Source organism: Scomber japonicus, chromosome 24, assembly GCF_027409825.1.
Source record: "Scomber japonicus isolate fScoJap1 chromosome 24, fScoJap1.pri, whole genome shotgun sequence".
NCBI lineage: Eukaryota > Metazoa > Chordata > Actinopteri > Scombriformes > Scombridae > Scomber > Scomber japonicus.
Genome location: NC_070601.1, coordinates 12623006 through 12640699, shown reverse-complemented (window position 1 = coordinate 12640699; position 17694 = coordinate 12623006). Strand labels below are relative to the sequence as shown.

Genomic DNA, 17694 nt, shown 5'->3' with positions numbered 1-17694 from the left:
TGAATACACCATGGCCAAATATTTTGCTTTTGAATTCTGAAGCTTGTAATCATTTTGTGGCTGTAAATGATACCACCTGAGGCTGCATCAAGTGAAAGTTACTGGGATCATTTAAATTTAAAAAATAACTTGATTGCGCACCAATTTTGTACACCTAGACATCCCCATAAACACTACAATAATCAATGCTACTGGGGATTCTGTCTCCTCTGGATATAATAGTGTGTCTTTTCATCCTGAAGAAAAGAACCTTCCTGAGGTTTATCCCTTTTGTTTTTTCTTGTTAAATGGCATTTTTGGCACATACTTGGGATTTCGAGCTAATCTTTTTGGCGGATTTATATGTTGTGTCCTCTAGCGATGCTACCATTACAACAGTGACACAGTCAAACTATACTAAATAAACTGCACAGTGAAAGCAAGGATGTTTTTGGTTGATCACAGTTGGCACTCACTCCTTTCGAGAGATTAAGGTTGCGTATACAAATGTTGAGGTTATTTAGGTTGAAAGCACTGATCTGAAATTAGTTTCGACAATATCATATCACTTTTGTCTGACCAGTACAGTATATTGTAGATGTCTACAGTAGTTGTGTGTTGTAAAACCCAAGCACTTGCTCGCTTATAATCACACCTAAGATCAATACTTCCTTGCTTTGTAATAAGATGAAACACATACCTGGAATGCATGAGATTGGAAAAGAAGAATTTTACAGCATGGAACATATACAGTATAGTACCCAGTTAGCAAGAGAAAGGTTTGTGGATTTTGTGAGGAAGTTTAAGTGTCACAGTGTAGTTGGTGATTTACAGGTGAAAGGACATAAAAACGACTATTAAACTGCACTAAATTGTGTTGCTAGTTTATGGGCTTTTATATTATGTCCATTATTTCAATTACATTTTAATGTATTTTTCCATGAGGATCATATTTTGTACAGACTGTGAATCACTATAAAGCAATTTTTGTGATTTCTGGCTCTAACAAATAATACTGACTTGACTAGACATCACCAGTTCTTAAAAAAAGTTGTTAGAAGTGGTTAAACCTGAGTCCTGTATATACATTACAGTGTTACAGTATTACATGAATTTACACATGAAATGATGGCACCAGTAACCACAGTATTGGTACCTTGTTTACATCCATAGTTGTTTTATGTCTTTGCTAATAAAGCAGAACATATGTACTGTATCAACACTAATGGCAAAAACTGACAGTCTAGCATGATATTCTAGCGTTTATAATACTACAGTTAGGTACCTCTTATTTCTTGCATTATTGTCTTAATCATATCACAATCATAACAGTATTTGAATTTAGATAGTGGCTTTGAGGGGGCATACTGTTGGGTCACTTTTTGGCAGGAATCTCAGTATCCAATCCTGTTTAAATTGGTGATGATTCACAGGGATCAAAGCTATGATAGTACTGACACTGAAGTCCAAAAAAAGGATATTACCAAGGATATTGACTAGATAGGCTTTTGTCCACAAGCCTAAACCCCAAGTGATGAAATTTCTCATGAAGTAATGGTGTTGCCTTCTCTAAATGAGTCCCAGATACTTTCAGATCTGTGTCTTCACGACTTAACACACAACTCATCTCCTGTAGGTATGAATCAGCGTTAAACAACAGGGAGTAACACCCATAAAGAGTTTCATTCTCACACAAAAGACTTCACAGTAGCACTTGACCAAAACATTATTTATTAATATAAGCAATGTACCACACACTAGAAAAAAGATACCTATTTTCACTCTAGATCCCATTTTCATAAAATATTTCCCCCGGGAGTGCTGATCCAAGATCAGAATGGACTTTTTTGTGTTACAGACCCGCCCTTCCAGAGTCCTCACCGACAATCAAGACAAAATTGGTTTGCAGGGTAAAGTAGGAATAATACATGATTTCTGACACCGTGGCGCGACTCGTGCATGTAACCCTTTTTCAGAGGAGCTCGGGAAATTTTGATGAGGGTGATGAGGTGTCTGGAAGAGGCTCTTGAGCGAGTTCATTATGCTCGCCGATGCTGATCCTGGGTTAGCACTCAAATTCCAAACAGGCTTTATAAATACGGGTCCCAGTCAGTTGAAACACACAGGTGATTTTCATTTAAGACGTAGAAAATAGTGATTTTTGTTTTATTGAAGTATCTCAACGGACTAAGACACTTATAAAGTGTAGTAGAAATATAAGAGGTGAGGAGAGTTTACTGCGGTGTTGGCCAAGCTCTGTTCAATTCAGTCAGTTCAGTTAGATAGATGTTCAAATTTGAATGAAATTTCACTGTCTGATGTCAGCTAATGTATTCAATCAGCAGAGTTAGTAATAGCCTACAAGGTAACAGCCCTTCTGCTGTTTCTCTAGCATTACTTGAGGCAATATGATTTGTAATTACAAACCTCTGGACAGGACACAAATGTGACTTGAGGCTTTATGAATATGTAGGAGCCCTAAAGATAAACTCATTTAGGCTGCATGAACTGACTGAAGTGGAACCAGATTGACTGCGGCCTCGCTACTGGCCTAACATACATTCCATATATAACTGTATGAAAATAGAAACATTAATTAGATACATCTTACATAAAAGCTTTTCTCTGAACATACAAATACTGGGGGGAAAAAGTGTACGTGTGTGTTTGGGGAGGAGGAAGGGGGGGGGTCAAGGGAAAGGGGGCAGGGGGTGGGGGGGGTGGGGGAGGGGTTGGGGGCGTTGATTGTTCTACAAAGCCAAACAACTGCAAAAAACACCATAGAACAGGTAAACAAAACCAAAATGTCTCAAACACCGTCGGTCCCGTCTGTCCCCGTGGTTTTGTGTGAATCATATGTCCGTACGCCTCCATATATGGCATCAATTTTACATGTTTGAGGAGGGGTATGTGTGGGGCTCCATCAAGAGTAATCTTGGATCATCCATTTTTCAACACTTTTCTGTGTACTATATGTGTGTAGTATCACAATATATAGAACCTATTTTACAGCACCTGTGATCATTACCAGCTGGGCACAAGAGATTGCGCCTTTATGTCCTGCACACAGCAGGACATCAGGAATTCCTTTCATTTTTCATGAAGAAAAAAAAAAGAAGCAAAACTGAAGCTTTCAACAAGACTCCAATTTTATGTATTCGAGCTCTACTTCTAAAACCCAAGAAAATGACAGGCCATGTACAGTATGTGTGTTCGTATTGTATGTGCTTTAGGGTTCGAGTGATTTTAAGTTTTGGTATCTCCATAGACTCATTCTGTGCCAATATTCAACATATTTGTCATGAACCATCTTCATACCTCAATGCCTCATGTTTCAAAATTACATCACCTGCAGCTCAAAACCCTAAAATGAAACCGATGCAGATGAAATTACTAACTTCTTAACCTAAGGTAATCCACAGGTCATATTAATAATAAAACAAAGTAGAAACAAGACGGAAAATGTGTGTAATATAAAATATGCAGCTGTTTTCATATAGTAGTTGTTGTTGTTGTTGTTGTTGTTGTTGGGAAGAAGCCACCATTGGTCCAACCTTAATCTGTATATGCGTTCACTATTCATGCACATAATATGCTCGAGGATGAGATTAGCATGTTTAGTACTGGATTTGTATGTATTTATGCAGTTCTTTTACATTTGGTGTGTATGAATGTAACCCAGCATTCATTTAAAACACCCAAATCTTGGCATCCACTGTAAACTGCCTCGCCTGGTCATAAAGCATCATGAACAAAAGCCCACTGACTTAATAAACAATATTCTATCAGACAACCACTGGCCCATGACACTAACTCATATTAAACAGTTAACAACTGATGTCAGAGCTAGTTGACTTGCTGCAAAAGTACAACTAATCCTAATAAGAAGAAAACTTTACTATTATTAGAAAGTAGAACTAATTCTAAAGTACAACTAAAACTAATGTGCTACAAAATGAATGATGAGTGTTAGTTCTTAAACATCTCCAGTGGTGAGAACTGTGTGTTACGGGTTTGTTTCTTCAAAGAATAAACAGCTCAGCATGCGGCGGTGTGATGGATGAGGTAATAAAGATCATGGAGGGGAACTCTGAAGCTGCGTCTCTCGGTGCCGCACCCTTTCTAAAGAAGGCACTATGGGTGCTTCGCCATCTCGTCGACCAGGATTCAACAACGTAAGTCCCCGTCCTCAAACAGTCTCTGAAGTCACAGCAGTCTGTTGTCTTGGAGACTGTCATGAGAGAGCTGTCTGAGAGGGTCATGAACGGGACCAATCCATTCAAGTTAATGTTTGGCGGCTTGATGTTCTACTGCTGAGCGTTTTATTCTGCTTGGAGTGCCACAATCTTGAACTGCTCAAAGTATCATGTTCTTTTTTCACTTTGCATCACAGCGCACATGTATTTTTAAAGTCACATCGCTCCATAACGTCTTCCGCAATCCCCCACAGATCGGATCCGCCTCGTGTTCCTTCTCCCACGCTTAGTTTTTACCCTCAAATCTCGAGCCGCGGTGCAAAGTGGCGGGGACTGTGGCCGTTTCAGCGGCCCGAGGGCGACTAGAGGTAGAGGTAGCTGACCCAGTAGACGATGTTGAAAAGCAAGAAGGAAGTCGGGAAGAAAACCCGGGAGTAGGAATCCAACTCTTCCAACTTGACGTGGATCCGTCCTTTCCTCCAGCCGCCTTCTTTACACTCTTCGTAGCAGCAGAAGAAGCTCTTGCAGTCTTTCCCGTCCAGGCACTCGTACATGCAGTTGTCGTCGTAGTCGTGCCAAAAGAGAGAGTTTCCCATCGGCATCATGGGCCGAGGGGTGCGACCCATGTTGAAAGATGAATAGGCCTGTATAGGATGACAGAGGAAGAGAGAGAGAGAGTTATTGTGGATGAAGTAGAAGTAAAACAAGACTAGTTGATGAAAAATATGAGTGTGGTTATAATTGTGGCTGCATGCCGTTCTCCAACACCACAAAGTCATTTTCCTGTATTATTTTCTAGCTCACTGAAGCTGCTGTGGAGAAATTGTATGTCTTTCAGTGGTTCGCTGTGTGAATAATCATTAGTACAAAATAGAGTCTATAAAGAACATGACATGTCTTTATTGATGTTTTTGATTGCTGACAAACTCCATCAAACTCCACTACTGATGCACTCAATAAATCTCAAAGTGATGTACCATTCTCTGCATTTATCCAGTTCAACAGCAAAAAAATCCCAATACCAAATGACAACATTCAAAAAGCATCTGAATCGATATTCTTTTATGATGCTTTGATGATTAACACTCCTCGGGTCAAATTTTTCATCAGGAATATGGATTTATTTTGTATAATTGCCTGAAAATTACATGGATGTTTCCATATTACATTCTTTGCAAGTTATAATCATAACTACTTTCATTGAATTGAGTGACAATTTGTACTTTATGCTTTATATAAACAGTCAAACCACTTAATTTTGACCCAGGGGTACAACAGGTGAGATTAAGTGCTGTTGTTCAAATATTTTAACTAAACTTTATCAGTTTGTGATAATCCATCAACATTTTTTCCTCTGATCTTAAATTTGATATAATAATTCATAGTTTATGCTTTTCTAAACTCATAAATGAGGTATAATGTCAATTAAATGAGGTCTATTGAGTACTACTAACTACTTTAAGAACATACAAATACATATATAAACATGAATAACTGTTATTTGTTATTTTCATCCTTTTTATAGTCATATAATGTAGCTAAAGCTTGAATTTTTAGACTGGAAAGTAAAAAAAAGTGCCTCGTGAGAAAATGAATTATGTGACTTTCTCCCTCATGTTCATAAAATCGTATGGGACAGCCTAATTGGGGTAAAATCCTTAGACATTTTCGCAGTCCTCTACTCTTAAAAGGAGAGTGGGAGGCGAGCGAGGCACAGAGTTAGATGTGTCTTGTGTAGTAAGAGAATTGACTGAGTGGGTGGCACAAAGGGGCCACACGGAGTTGGGAGGGAGGGAGGGAGGGAAATGTGAGACTTCCCCACAGACAGACCGTGCGGAAAAGAAATACAGCAGAGAGCCAGAAATATAGAGGAGGGGACTAAATGTAACATAACTTAATTGTTCAGCCCGAGCTGACAGTCTTTTTAGCCCTAAGACACATTCGGCAGAACTCTTCTACATAGGGGGGAAATAATGAATAGGGAGGGGATCTGGAGAGAGAGAAATGACACAAGTGGTGGCTGACTCAGTTCTCGTAGATGTGTGACGCCGCCATTAAAGCATTCGCGGCAGGTGCAGCCTTGAGAACGCCCACACAGAGCATTAGGCTCTCGTACTGGAGTGATTGCTAGAAAAGAAATGTTTTCACCAGTGCACGTGCACATAAAGACACCTCAGACACTTGGTAAGACACTGTGCACTTCATATATATATATATATATATATATATATATATATATATATATATATAGCTTGCTGCCCTATGGACACAATCAATAGGAGTTTCTGAAAGCTGATAGTACTACATAAAAGATAGCTTTTTTTCTCTGTTCATTTTCCCTTAAAAGATCATAAGAATTTCAGAGTTTCAGGGTTGAAACAGCTTTGAAGCAGATCATCGTTTGACACCAAGACTCCAGCTTAGCTCATGTGCAAACACACGCTGCACACTTTCCAGTAATATTTTCAGCTCATCAGGTGGCAGGATTGTGAATATACACAAAATTCAAGCTTTTGACGCCGTTTTTTTCTTATTGGACAGCTAGATCAGGATAGGTGCTTGACCCCATTGGGTGATGGTGGTCTTGAGAGCCGCTGAGGTTGCTATAGCACCCGTGGATCTTGTCGTGTCCTGAAACCAATCAGATTTTTGTCTGAATCTGAATTTGTTCTGAGATTAGCTCTAATAATAGCTTCACTATAAAAACAACATCTGCCATATTTTGCAGGTCATGTCCTTAATTCATTGTTGTACATTACTGTGAACATTACATGAAAGAGACACTCTTTACAGGCTCTTTCATACAGCATGTGCTCAAAGAGAAACCGTGGCTTTGGCAGAGGTGGATGTTACGCAAATAAAAGGCAAACGCTGAGCTAATTTACAGTGTCAGCCTTTTACCCACGCAGTCACCGCAGGCTTACCATTCTCTGTGTCTTGGCGGGCGGTCTGCGTATACTGTAGGAGTAGTAGTTGAGCATGGCGTACTCGATCATGGCAGCGAAGACGAACAGGAAGCAGACGGTGACAAACAGGTCCATGGCCGTCACGTAGGACACTCTGGGTAGAGAGTTCCTGGCCACTGTGCTCAGGGTGGTCATGGTCAGGACCGTGGTGATACCTGGGGGGAGGTAAGGCATGTGTGAAGAATGCAGGAGCAATACTTTGTGAAATCATAATGAAGAGCTGGTTGGTCAGCGCTGGGGTGACCTGTGTAGAAGTCTGTGATGATATAACATGTGGGCAGAGGTTTATTAATCAGCATTAATAATGCATATGGGGTATTCTGGGTAGATGTCCCCATTCTTGCTCTTGTTTTATATTAAAGAGATTTGTTTGGTGCAGCAGAGTAGTTCAGATTATCAAAGAATTAATTTTTTTTCTTTTTCTCTTTCTCCACCATCAAAAATGTGATGGAAGTATCTATGAGGAAATGGATTTGCAGGTTATGGACCTCTATTATACAATGGAGCCACATTAGAATTAAGAGGCACCTCCTCATGACTGAAACATGACTTTGTCTCTGAAGTGGCTCAGTAAGCATGCGGGAAAAAGTGGGCCCTGTATTCCTGTATATCTGCCATGGTAATGAATTCAATAAAGTTTTCAAATCAATGTAAAAAGTTTGAGTAAGTCAAAAAAATTCAAATAGAAACTTCCAACAAACTGACTTACAATACAATAAATTAGGATCTTGTGATTCTGACTCACTTTGTCAAAGTTTTCATTTGTCTTTATTGATCATTTGGTCTCTATACACACGTGCTAAAGATGCAATTGATTTTTAGTTTTGGACTCCTAAATGAAGAGCAGAGTGTGTTAAAAGCAGCTGGGACATTAACTACCAGTCAACTGTTCGTGATCAGAGGATAACTGATTTGATTCTTAAATAATAAAATGTAAAATTGTGACATCAGTCATTATTAAAATCAATTATTAGCCCTCTCACTGTCAATAGATTAACTACTTAAATTGACCATAACTTTTAATTGTTTCATCAGTGCCATTGTCTGAGAAATTACTCCCCATGGTGTCTTAAAGGAGAATACTGTGTTCGCTTGGTGAAATAAAATCAATTCTCTCAAAGAGAGATGAACCCAGTGACATTAATGCCCACTGGGGGCATCGATATCTACTGCTCTGACACACACACATCATCCTCGTAAGCGCTGCAACTCGCCTTCTTTCCCTCTCATCCTCTCCTGTTTCTCTCCATGCCGCGTCCCACCCTTCCTCTCCCTCTCCGTCCCTTTCTCCCTCCCTCTCTCCTCTCTGTCTCTTTCATCCTCATCTCCTACATGTCTTTCATGGCAGTGTGTGCCACTGTTTTTGCCTGCGGTTTCCATAGAGACGAGTTGCTCCCATCTATTTCAAGCTACCTCCTCTGGTAGTGCTCGTCTAGACTTTCTCTTTTTCCTCGCTCATTAGATTTAAGTGCCAGACTAGGTAAATGAACAACTCCGTGCTCCCAGTACCTTAAATCTAAGTATCTGTTCAGATCCCAAATGTACTGTACCCGATATTATCTCAATATAACAGCAAGTGTATTGACACACCTGTTATTTGTTTTTGGGTGAGGGTTTTTAAATTTCAAGCAACCCACCGACTGCTCACAGTTTGGTTGCTCTTTCAAATCAAGGTCACAAGTTTTCTTTGCACAGTTTAATTCGTTCTGTGGGAATTGCCGCTACATGATGCCATAGCAACTGGGTGTTTCCTGTCTGCGCAGGCGATCTGAACAACACAAAGTCTCACATCTACCGACAGAAAACAAGGGCCGTCACACAGAAGTGAGAAAAGCTCCAGTGCATATGCCTGTATAAAAAAATATCAGCACACATCATCAGAGTGCAAAATCATCTTGATAGTGTGATCACAGCAACAAGAGAGGCCATATTTTCCTGTTTTTTACATGCAAGATAATATAAAAGATGGGATTTTAATGGCAGCAGCTGGCATTAAATAGTGTCATACATGTCTAGTGGTGATGGGGTGTTGCCACAATATGGTAACAAATATCAGATGTTGACCTTTGTTATGTGTCCAGGAGTAAATCAAGTGGAACAGACCACAGCTTGTGTGCATGGAGCGTCTATAAATAGTACAGAGGAGTACCAGTTAGGGATCAGTGGCCAGGTCACAAGACTACATTATGACTACAGACTTCATCTGCTCTAAGATCAGTGGTTTTTCCTAATTAGTGCTTTTTCATACTGAATGTATAGATTTGTTGCTATTAAAGCTCCAATTTATATCTTTCCACATTTTCAAATGTTTGCCAAATTGTATGTAACATCCATTGTTGTGTTTATGATTGTGCCTGATTCAGTGGACTAAAAGGCAACCAATCAAAGCTTTGGAGGCGGGATTAAAGGGGACACATGATTCGATTCTCCAGGTCTATATTTATATTCTGGGGCTCTTCTGGAATATATTTGCATGATTTACAGTCCAAAAAAAATCCTTATTTGTCTTATACTGGCTCTTTGTGCAGCCCCTTAGTTCAGCACATGTTTAAAACGGGCCGTTTTTAGCTACAACGCCCCCGCATGATGAGCCCACTCTGCTCTAATGGTTTGATTCTAGAAGCTGCCCCTTAATAGATATCTGGGTGATTTTGGAGACTACATCAGCAAACTATCAAACAAACTATAGTACTATACAGAAACTTTTAGAATACATCTATAAATGAAAGAGCCTGATTCTGATTGGAAATGTGCATGTTGACAATATGAACAACCAATGGAACAACCTTGGCAACAACCAAACAAGAGCCCTGGATTTTGACTGTCAAGGAGCATTTGAACATGTTTGACATTTACATCCAACATTATCCTGGTATAAAAATGACAAAAAGCATCATATAATCCCCTTTTAAGAATCATTAACTGTATGTTTGTTTTGAAGAGCAGAGATCACAGCAGCCCCAAAATAACAGTGAATATATATGTTCTGACTAAGTAGGTTAATGTAAAGTTGAAATTGCGCATTCAGAATATTTGAAGTGGAAATAAAAAGCTGTATTATTTGAAGGCGTTCCTGTTTTGAGCTGCCAAGCACTCCAGCAGATATTTCCACCTCATCAACACAAAGTAAAATGCAACGTTCATTGGAGCCGACAGTCTCCGCGGTGAGAGCCTTGTTTGTTTATGGCAATTATGCTGATGTTTTCAAATTAATGTGCTAGTGATTGAGGTTAAAATGCTACACGTAGCAACTTCAATCTAATCTGATTAAAAGGTGTTTGACGCGGTGTAGAGGCCCTCACTTGAAGCCACGTCTCCCATGCTTGTAATCAGTCAAATGGCCCCACATGAGTCCCCTCTGACCAAGGAGATACTTGGCACCAAACAGCTTGGTGTAGGTCTGCTCTCCTCTATAATTAATTTACTCCGCTGTGCATTTTCTGATCTATAGACAGATGATAGGCAGATTCAAGGTCAGGGAAGCCTTTAATAATAGAACTACTTTGTGTGAGGCATCTGAAAACTTGTGGATAACTCCATTTGTTGGAAGTGGTGACTATACCACCATGAAAGCCAATCATGTGTCCCAGAAAGAAACCGCCCAGGGGGAGAACATAGCTGATCACAGTGCAGGTTTGTCCCTGTGGTGAACATAGCACCCAGTTTAGATTCCCCTATCTCTTTCACCGCACAGTTTAAGCGACTGATGTCTCTGTACTACTACCTATCTTTAACTCACTGCCTTGGTGGTAGGGTTCCCATGAGGAACGTATTCAGCTCTTCCGCCCACGCTGACATATCACCATTGACAAGCATTTGTGTGAATGATGGCTCTCACAGGGAAACCTTGGGGTTTTAAATGTTACTTCTTTTTATTCCCACCGCATCAATATCATGAGAAATAAGCCTATTTTGGTGACTGCCTGGCCCCACTATTCGAGATTAATACATTCTTCCAAACAAGGTGCTGTTTGGGAATTGTGGTTAAAAAATAGAAAATAAACAATGAAAACTGTCCACAATCAAGCCTGCAAATAAACGTCCAAAAATGATATGGTTATATGTAAGTGACACTGCCTAAAGGAATTAGGACTCTTGTGTCTAGTAGCAAAAGTGATGGAGTGAAAAAAAAAATGGAGTGATGTTGAGACTGAGCCTTAAAGTCTGCATAGCGAGGCTGTCTGATTGGTTAGATGGGTCAACTTAACATCAGACTTTGACATGGCAGACTGGTATTCGCTTCCCATTTAGTTTCTTTCAACCCATGATCTCAATTGTCCCTTAAACTGTCACTTAAACTTAACCCTGATCTTTCTGTGCAACATAGTTGGATTTGCAATGGTTTTTGAGAGCACTGACAAAAGATACCGCCCTGCTGATTGCTGAGTGTCAGATGGGAAAATGCTTCTATGTATTATTCTGGAAGACAATTACAGACAACATATTTTGTCATTTTATTTTGAGGACTTAATAATGCAATGCAAGGCCTAAACCAGTATTCATAACAGCCAAAAAATGGGCCACAATCAATCAGTTTCAATAGAAGTACCATGATCTGAAGTTTCCATAGAGTTTAATGCATATATTTCAACAACTCCTGATGAACTGCAAAACTTTTAATAAGGGCTAATAATTTAATCTTTTCAGACAAATAAGATGCAACACCAATAGAACCTTTTTCTTCGTATCTATCTTATGACTTACAAACTATCCACGACCAAAAGTCGACATTGTACCACCTCCAATTAGCCACTTCGTCACCAAGCTTCTGACATTGCCTATGTTGTGAGAGTGTTGTGCCACCACTTTCCGGTGTGATGGAACCAGCTGATTAATATCTAAAGACACATCGAAAGCATGATGCTTTTTTATAATACGAAAATCTCACATGACACTGAAAATATCAGTATGGCTTTATAATTGGAGATCCTTTTGAATTAGGATAAATTGGTCCTTGAAATGAACTTAAAGGATGGGATATTCTGTTTTACTCTGTAGCATGATGATGGATGTGACCACCCACTTCAATTAACTCCAGTGCCACAGTTCGCTTTTACCCTCTACAGCTCTACATTCTCAACTTGTGCCTTTGGGGGGGGGATTTATTCCTCATCAACAATCCCTCGTATCTCTGTCAAGATCCATCTGAGCTGCAGAGATTGAGGTCTAATGGAAATCAACCTGAGCTCAGCTCTCTTACTTCCAGCCCGCTGCTTTCAGCTGAAGGTGTAGCAGGTGAGTGACAGCTCTTTGGAAATACCACCTGGAACGTGTTAGCAGGTTGTCAAGGCACACCGCCTCCAGGGGGCGGGGTTGCAGGGGGGAAGAGGAGAGTCAGTGGCATCACCTGCCTTTTCCTTGGACCTCTCCACTGATCCCCCTCACTCTGACATTTCTCCCTGCTGATACATGTCAGAGGCCTTCACTTTGCTTTACACTCTTGTTTTGTCCCTTTCTAGCACCTAGCTTTTCTTCCTCTGATCTCTCTTCTCCCTTTCAGCCTTGGGATCAGGTCTCAGGCCGACCTAAAGATGGGGGCGATGTACTAGAGAATAAAAGGCTAAATGACTTTCTGTTGTTGAGTTGAATGTGGATGTTTATCAGGCCTGGGACAGCTTGCTTCTCTGTGATACCTGTTGTCTAGGGGAGATCACAAGCCTTTTACTGCCTTTGGTCATGTATCACACCACCACCCACATACTGCCTTCTCTGCCTTTGGTTCTTGTCGACAAGCACGCAAGACAGACTGACGGACAGACAGGAAGACACATTGTGAGCACATTGAATAACAGTTTCAGTATCAAGGTGAAAGCTGGAAGGACTGAATATATTGAATAAAACCACATATGCCTACATACATACCCCAGTAGCTACAACTGTTATGAAATTACACTAAATCTTTGCTACATTGGTAAAAAGCTGTTGTCATCAAGCCAAATTAATTTGAAGTAAAACCTCTCCATTTTATGTTAATCTAATAGTAATGAGACATTTAGTAGATTAAAAAAAATCTAATTATCTTTTGGTGAAGAGCAAGAGTGAAGTGGCATTTCAAGACACATCTGCAGCCCCTATTAGCATCTCTTAACACACGCTGAAAATAAACCTTTGTGTTGTTGTCTCTCCTGAGCTCATCTGGTCTCACGCTGTTTTGATGCTCAACTGTCATCGTGTCAGCTTTCATCAAGCTAACAGTAGAAGCTAAGCTGAGAGGAGCTGAACACAATCTCTTATTATGATCAACTTTCATTAACAGCACAAGCAGAAAGGCTCCATTTGGCCCAGCATATGCTTGAGTAATACTGTTAGGCTAGCTTATTGAATTTGATACAACACGAGGCGACTTCATTGTTTGACTATCAGCAAAGTTTTTTTCCTTTGGGCTTGATAACGACTGGGGACAAAACTCCAATATAACTTCTTTATTATCACAGAGACATTCCAGATGACCTTCTGTGATATTGGCTGACTGGCAGGCTGATGAAGGGCAGCGGGGACCGAGTGGAATTAAAGCACTTCAGAGTTGTGAGTACTGTCCCAACGCAAGTGACATTGGGGCGGTTGCAGAAGTCGGCTAGGGTTGAGTTCTTGGGTCAAGAGAGAAAAATTTGAATGGTAGAGGTTAAGTAGATATGTCTGGGGGAGGTAAAGTTGCACTACCACTGACTCCCTGGGCAAAGTAAGAGGAATGTGAACACTGGGGAAGGGTGTTTATTTGCAGTCCAGTTGACACAATGAATAAATGAGGTGGAGACTTTGGCATCTGCAGGGAAATGTCAGAAAGAACTGTGAAAAATTTCAGCGAGCCTGGTTGGGAGTCTACCAAAATAACATGTATATGATCTGTGTAGGTGGCCAATGTTAAGTAGTCAGTGTGACAAATTATTGAACATAATTCAGTTGGTATATTTTAAAAAAGCTGTCTCAAACTTTCATTTTAGCATTAGATGCCCATCTTATACCGTAGATGTTAAACTGTATCAAATCAATTTAGTGCCAGTAAATGTAATTAGCATGATAATAAATTACCAAATTATGTACAGGGCAGTCAAGTCATGGAATACAGAGGTAGAATTATAATGTAAAATATATGTTGCCATGTCTATAATGATGAGAAAAGGCAGAAGAGGCAGGGAGACAGATGATCAAGATTTTCTTTAGGTTACAGATTTCCATATATGGTTTACAATATGTTTTTATTTTTTTAAACTTGTTTAGTTGATTTGAGGCATTAAATTAGGGATTTTCTTACCTCCAAAGCAACCTTTTCGAGAGGGTGGTGGGCCACTTCCTCTTGGTTTTAACAGTTTAACCTCTAAATATACAGTTTTCACCTTTTTCCCACATTAAGTAGCTTCAAAATTGTAAATAATCACACCCTGACAGTATACTATCACATTTCAGCTGTTCCAACTCATTGAAGATATATAATGTTGAAACTGAGTGGCAAAATGAAACTCGATGGCTGCACCATCCCAAAATTATAATGTTTTAGATGTCTGTGTTTAGATGAGTCATTTCTTCCACACATTTCTCCAAATTTACATTTACTTAAGCCTGAAAGGAAAATTAAATTCAAAACTCAAAGTTTTAAGAGATAGTTATGTTCAATAAAAAGTGGAACTATTCTGTAGGTGGATACTGTGTAACTTAAATCTTTGATGGCAAAATGTACAGTATATATCTATTTATTTGGGCATCAACTTGTCAGACACTTACCTCCAATTTCACCCTCAAACAGGAAACCAATCACCTTGCACAAAGACCATCATCCACAGGAAAGCAAATGAACTAATGGCAGGCATGCAGTGGAGGAGGAAAATAATTCAAAAACAATCATCAAGTCATGCAAAGAAAAATAAGATTAGTGCTACAATCAAGGATGAAAGAGGAAGAAGCAACACTGATGGGGCATACATTCTCAAGATGGCTTAATGCCCAACTAAAGTTACTGTGAAACATGCATATTCATTTGACACACATGAACACACAGAGATACACAACAGCTTTTTCTTCATTTGTCATCTTCTCTCATTCCACAGGCATGTTGACTGATTTACTGTAACTATTCCAGTAATACGATTGCTTTAGCTGGTAATAACTACTGTGACAAAGACAAAGAATTATAATACTGTGGTTACCAATCAAAAAAAGAGATTATTGCTTTTGCTATCAAGCTGTCTAAAATTTAGATTGAATGAAAAATGTTAAAAAGAAGCTTTAAATCCTCATACTAACTTCTAATTCATTCTCCTCATATTAGACTCACACCGCTACAGCTTGAACAAGCAATAGCAGGGAATAGAGGTATTCCAATCACTTCAATAAAGCAAAAGCATGACAAAATGTTGGACATCAACGCTATTCCCCACTGCTGATCTTTCACAGGCAAGAAAGGAGTGATCTGCCAATACGTGGGTGTAGCAGAAAAGCAATATAAAGTCAAAAGTATTGCGAATTACTGCTCTCAAGGAGGATTAAGTTACACCAGACCTTTTGAATTTAACTCTTTTGATTTAACAAGCTACGTGGGTGGTGGTGTATTGTATACCTAGGGCCGTCCTCGCAGGCGTGGCGTCGCTCTTAATCCAGAAGGAGACCCAGGAGAGGACCACAGTCAGGATGCAGGGGATGTAGGTCTGGATGGTGAAGTAGCCCATCCTTCTGCTGAGGTCAAAGTACACTGTCATCAACACGTAGTCACCTGTTGAGGGAGCGAAAAACAGGACTGTCACTTCACTCCAAGTAAGACTCCAAAAACTTCCATTTGAATTGTTTTCTAATATAAGAATTTTAATTTGTAGTATGGTTATATATTAAAGGTCAACTTCGATTCTCAACCTCATTGCTATAATTCTAATATGGGAAGTCCATATTCAATTTCTCTCTCTGTTCCCTGTATTGAAATATCCCTCTGCTTCCAAGGAGAGGCAAACAGGTGCATTCAAACATAGGCATCAATATGATTTTCTCATCAGTGTTATAGAATATTAGAATACCAGTATATAAGAAGGCTTTTCATTAGTTAGTGCTGTATGGCTCAGAAGGCTGATGAGTGGTTTAGAGCGCCATGTAAAAGGTCAATGCTGCATTCCACAATGGTTGCATCAATTGACTAGAATAGATCTCCAATTAGGACTTGTACAAAATCACAAACTGTCACAATGTGCAACCCAGTCTCAAATGTCCACAGCACAAAACATATTAGTTTCACAAAAACAGCTCAACATTTGTGTGATGCCTAAGTTTGTTCTGGCCTATTATTTTCTCAATGTGCTAATAGAAATTAAATATCAGCAGCTCCAATGCCTTGGACACTCAGAATGGACCATGGCCACCGTTCTAAAGTAGCCTTGAGGTGGACTCCACCTGGAACGAGGAATCAAGGGAGGCCAAAAACATCCTGGCAGAGAACTGTGACCTTGGAACTGAAGCAGACAGTCTTGGCCTTATGTTCCAAGTAAGTAAGTTTTATGATATCACGTAAGAATCTAATATTCAGGCTTACTTTTACGAACCCAACTATAATGTTGTGAAATGAAGGCCAACAGTGTGTGGAGGAGGAAGAGGCTTCTGAGGCCAACAGCCAGATAGTTAATGGCAAACAGTATTGTTGTTTTGCCAAGTGTACACCAATGGAGACAGAACTGATATCACCACACTCCAACCAACAGTAACAAAATGTGTGAGTGGATCTGTGATCAACATGTTCTGGCAGATAACCCCGCATTCTTTACTGAAAAAATAATAAGTCACTCCAGCTCATTACTTTTGTTCTTACACACAAGAATGACACAACTGGACATTATAATAAGAGGAAAAGACTCTTTGTCAATCGACACAAACTCAAAAAAGAAATATAATGCTAGTCAATGCTAACTCGTCTCTTCTATGGCGAACCAAGTGGAACCCCATGGAAAGTGGGTTATGGAAAAGTACCCTAACCCTAACCCTAACCCAATCTACAGTCTTTTACTTCTCCAATCATAAAGCACCAAAATAAAACTATCTCCAACTTTCCACTACATATATAGCCCAGTTGAAAAATGGCCCCTTTTCTGAGGTGTTATTGCTCTAAAGGTGAACCTGCTATATTGTAAGTTACACTTTTTTTATCCAGCTATGAACCACGGGCCATCATCCCTGAGGATGTAAAGCTGCACACTGGCTCATGAGTAATTAAAAAGCTCTGATATATAGCTGGGGGCGACATCGTGCTGCGCTCTTAACTTGGTCATCAGAACAGTCCAGAGTCCAAACCAAATTATAGTGAGAGATAGTTGGTGGCAGGCTGTACTTACTTGAATATGCTTGCTGAATATGATCAGAAGAGCTGTTATAGTCAGATTATTAATTGATTTTAGATTTCGTTCATCATGTTTAGGACTAATAGAATCTAGGTGAAGCATTTACTAAACAGGCAGGGACCAAGAACTGACCCCAGGGGAACTCCACGCAAAAAAAAGTAAGGCATTATTTATCAGTGGAGTTTAACTGAAACCATTTCAGAGTGATGACAGCCCAACTTTCCAATAAGATCGTCATTAGTGTCT

At 39.7% G+C, this 17694-nt stretch overlaps 1 protein-coding gene across 1 annotated transcript in view; it reads right to left on the bottom strand.

The window, feature by feature from the left end:
* Window positions 1–4537: 4537 nt before the first annotated feature.
* LOC128354552 (gamma-aminobutyric acid receptor subunit gamma-3-like) overlaps window positions 4538–17694 on the bottom strand; it is a 95583-nt gene continuing 82426 nt past the window's right edge. The window contains exons 8-10 of the mRNA XM_053314767.1: window positions 15693–15845; window positions 7100–7296; window positions 4538–4819 (exon numbers count right to left, since the gene is read on the bottom strand). Coding sequence (XP_053170742.1) covers window positions 4538–4819; window positions 7100–7296; window positions 15693–15845 — 632 coding nt within the window. The remainder of the gene's footprint in view (window positions 4820–7099; window positions 7297–15692; window positions 15846–17694) is intronic.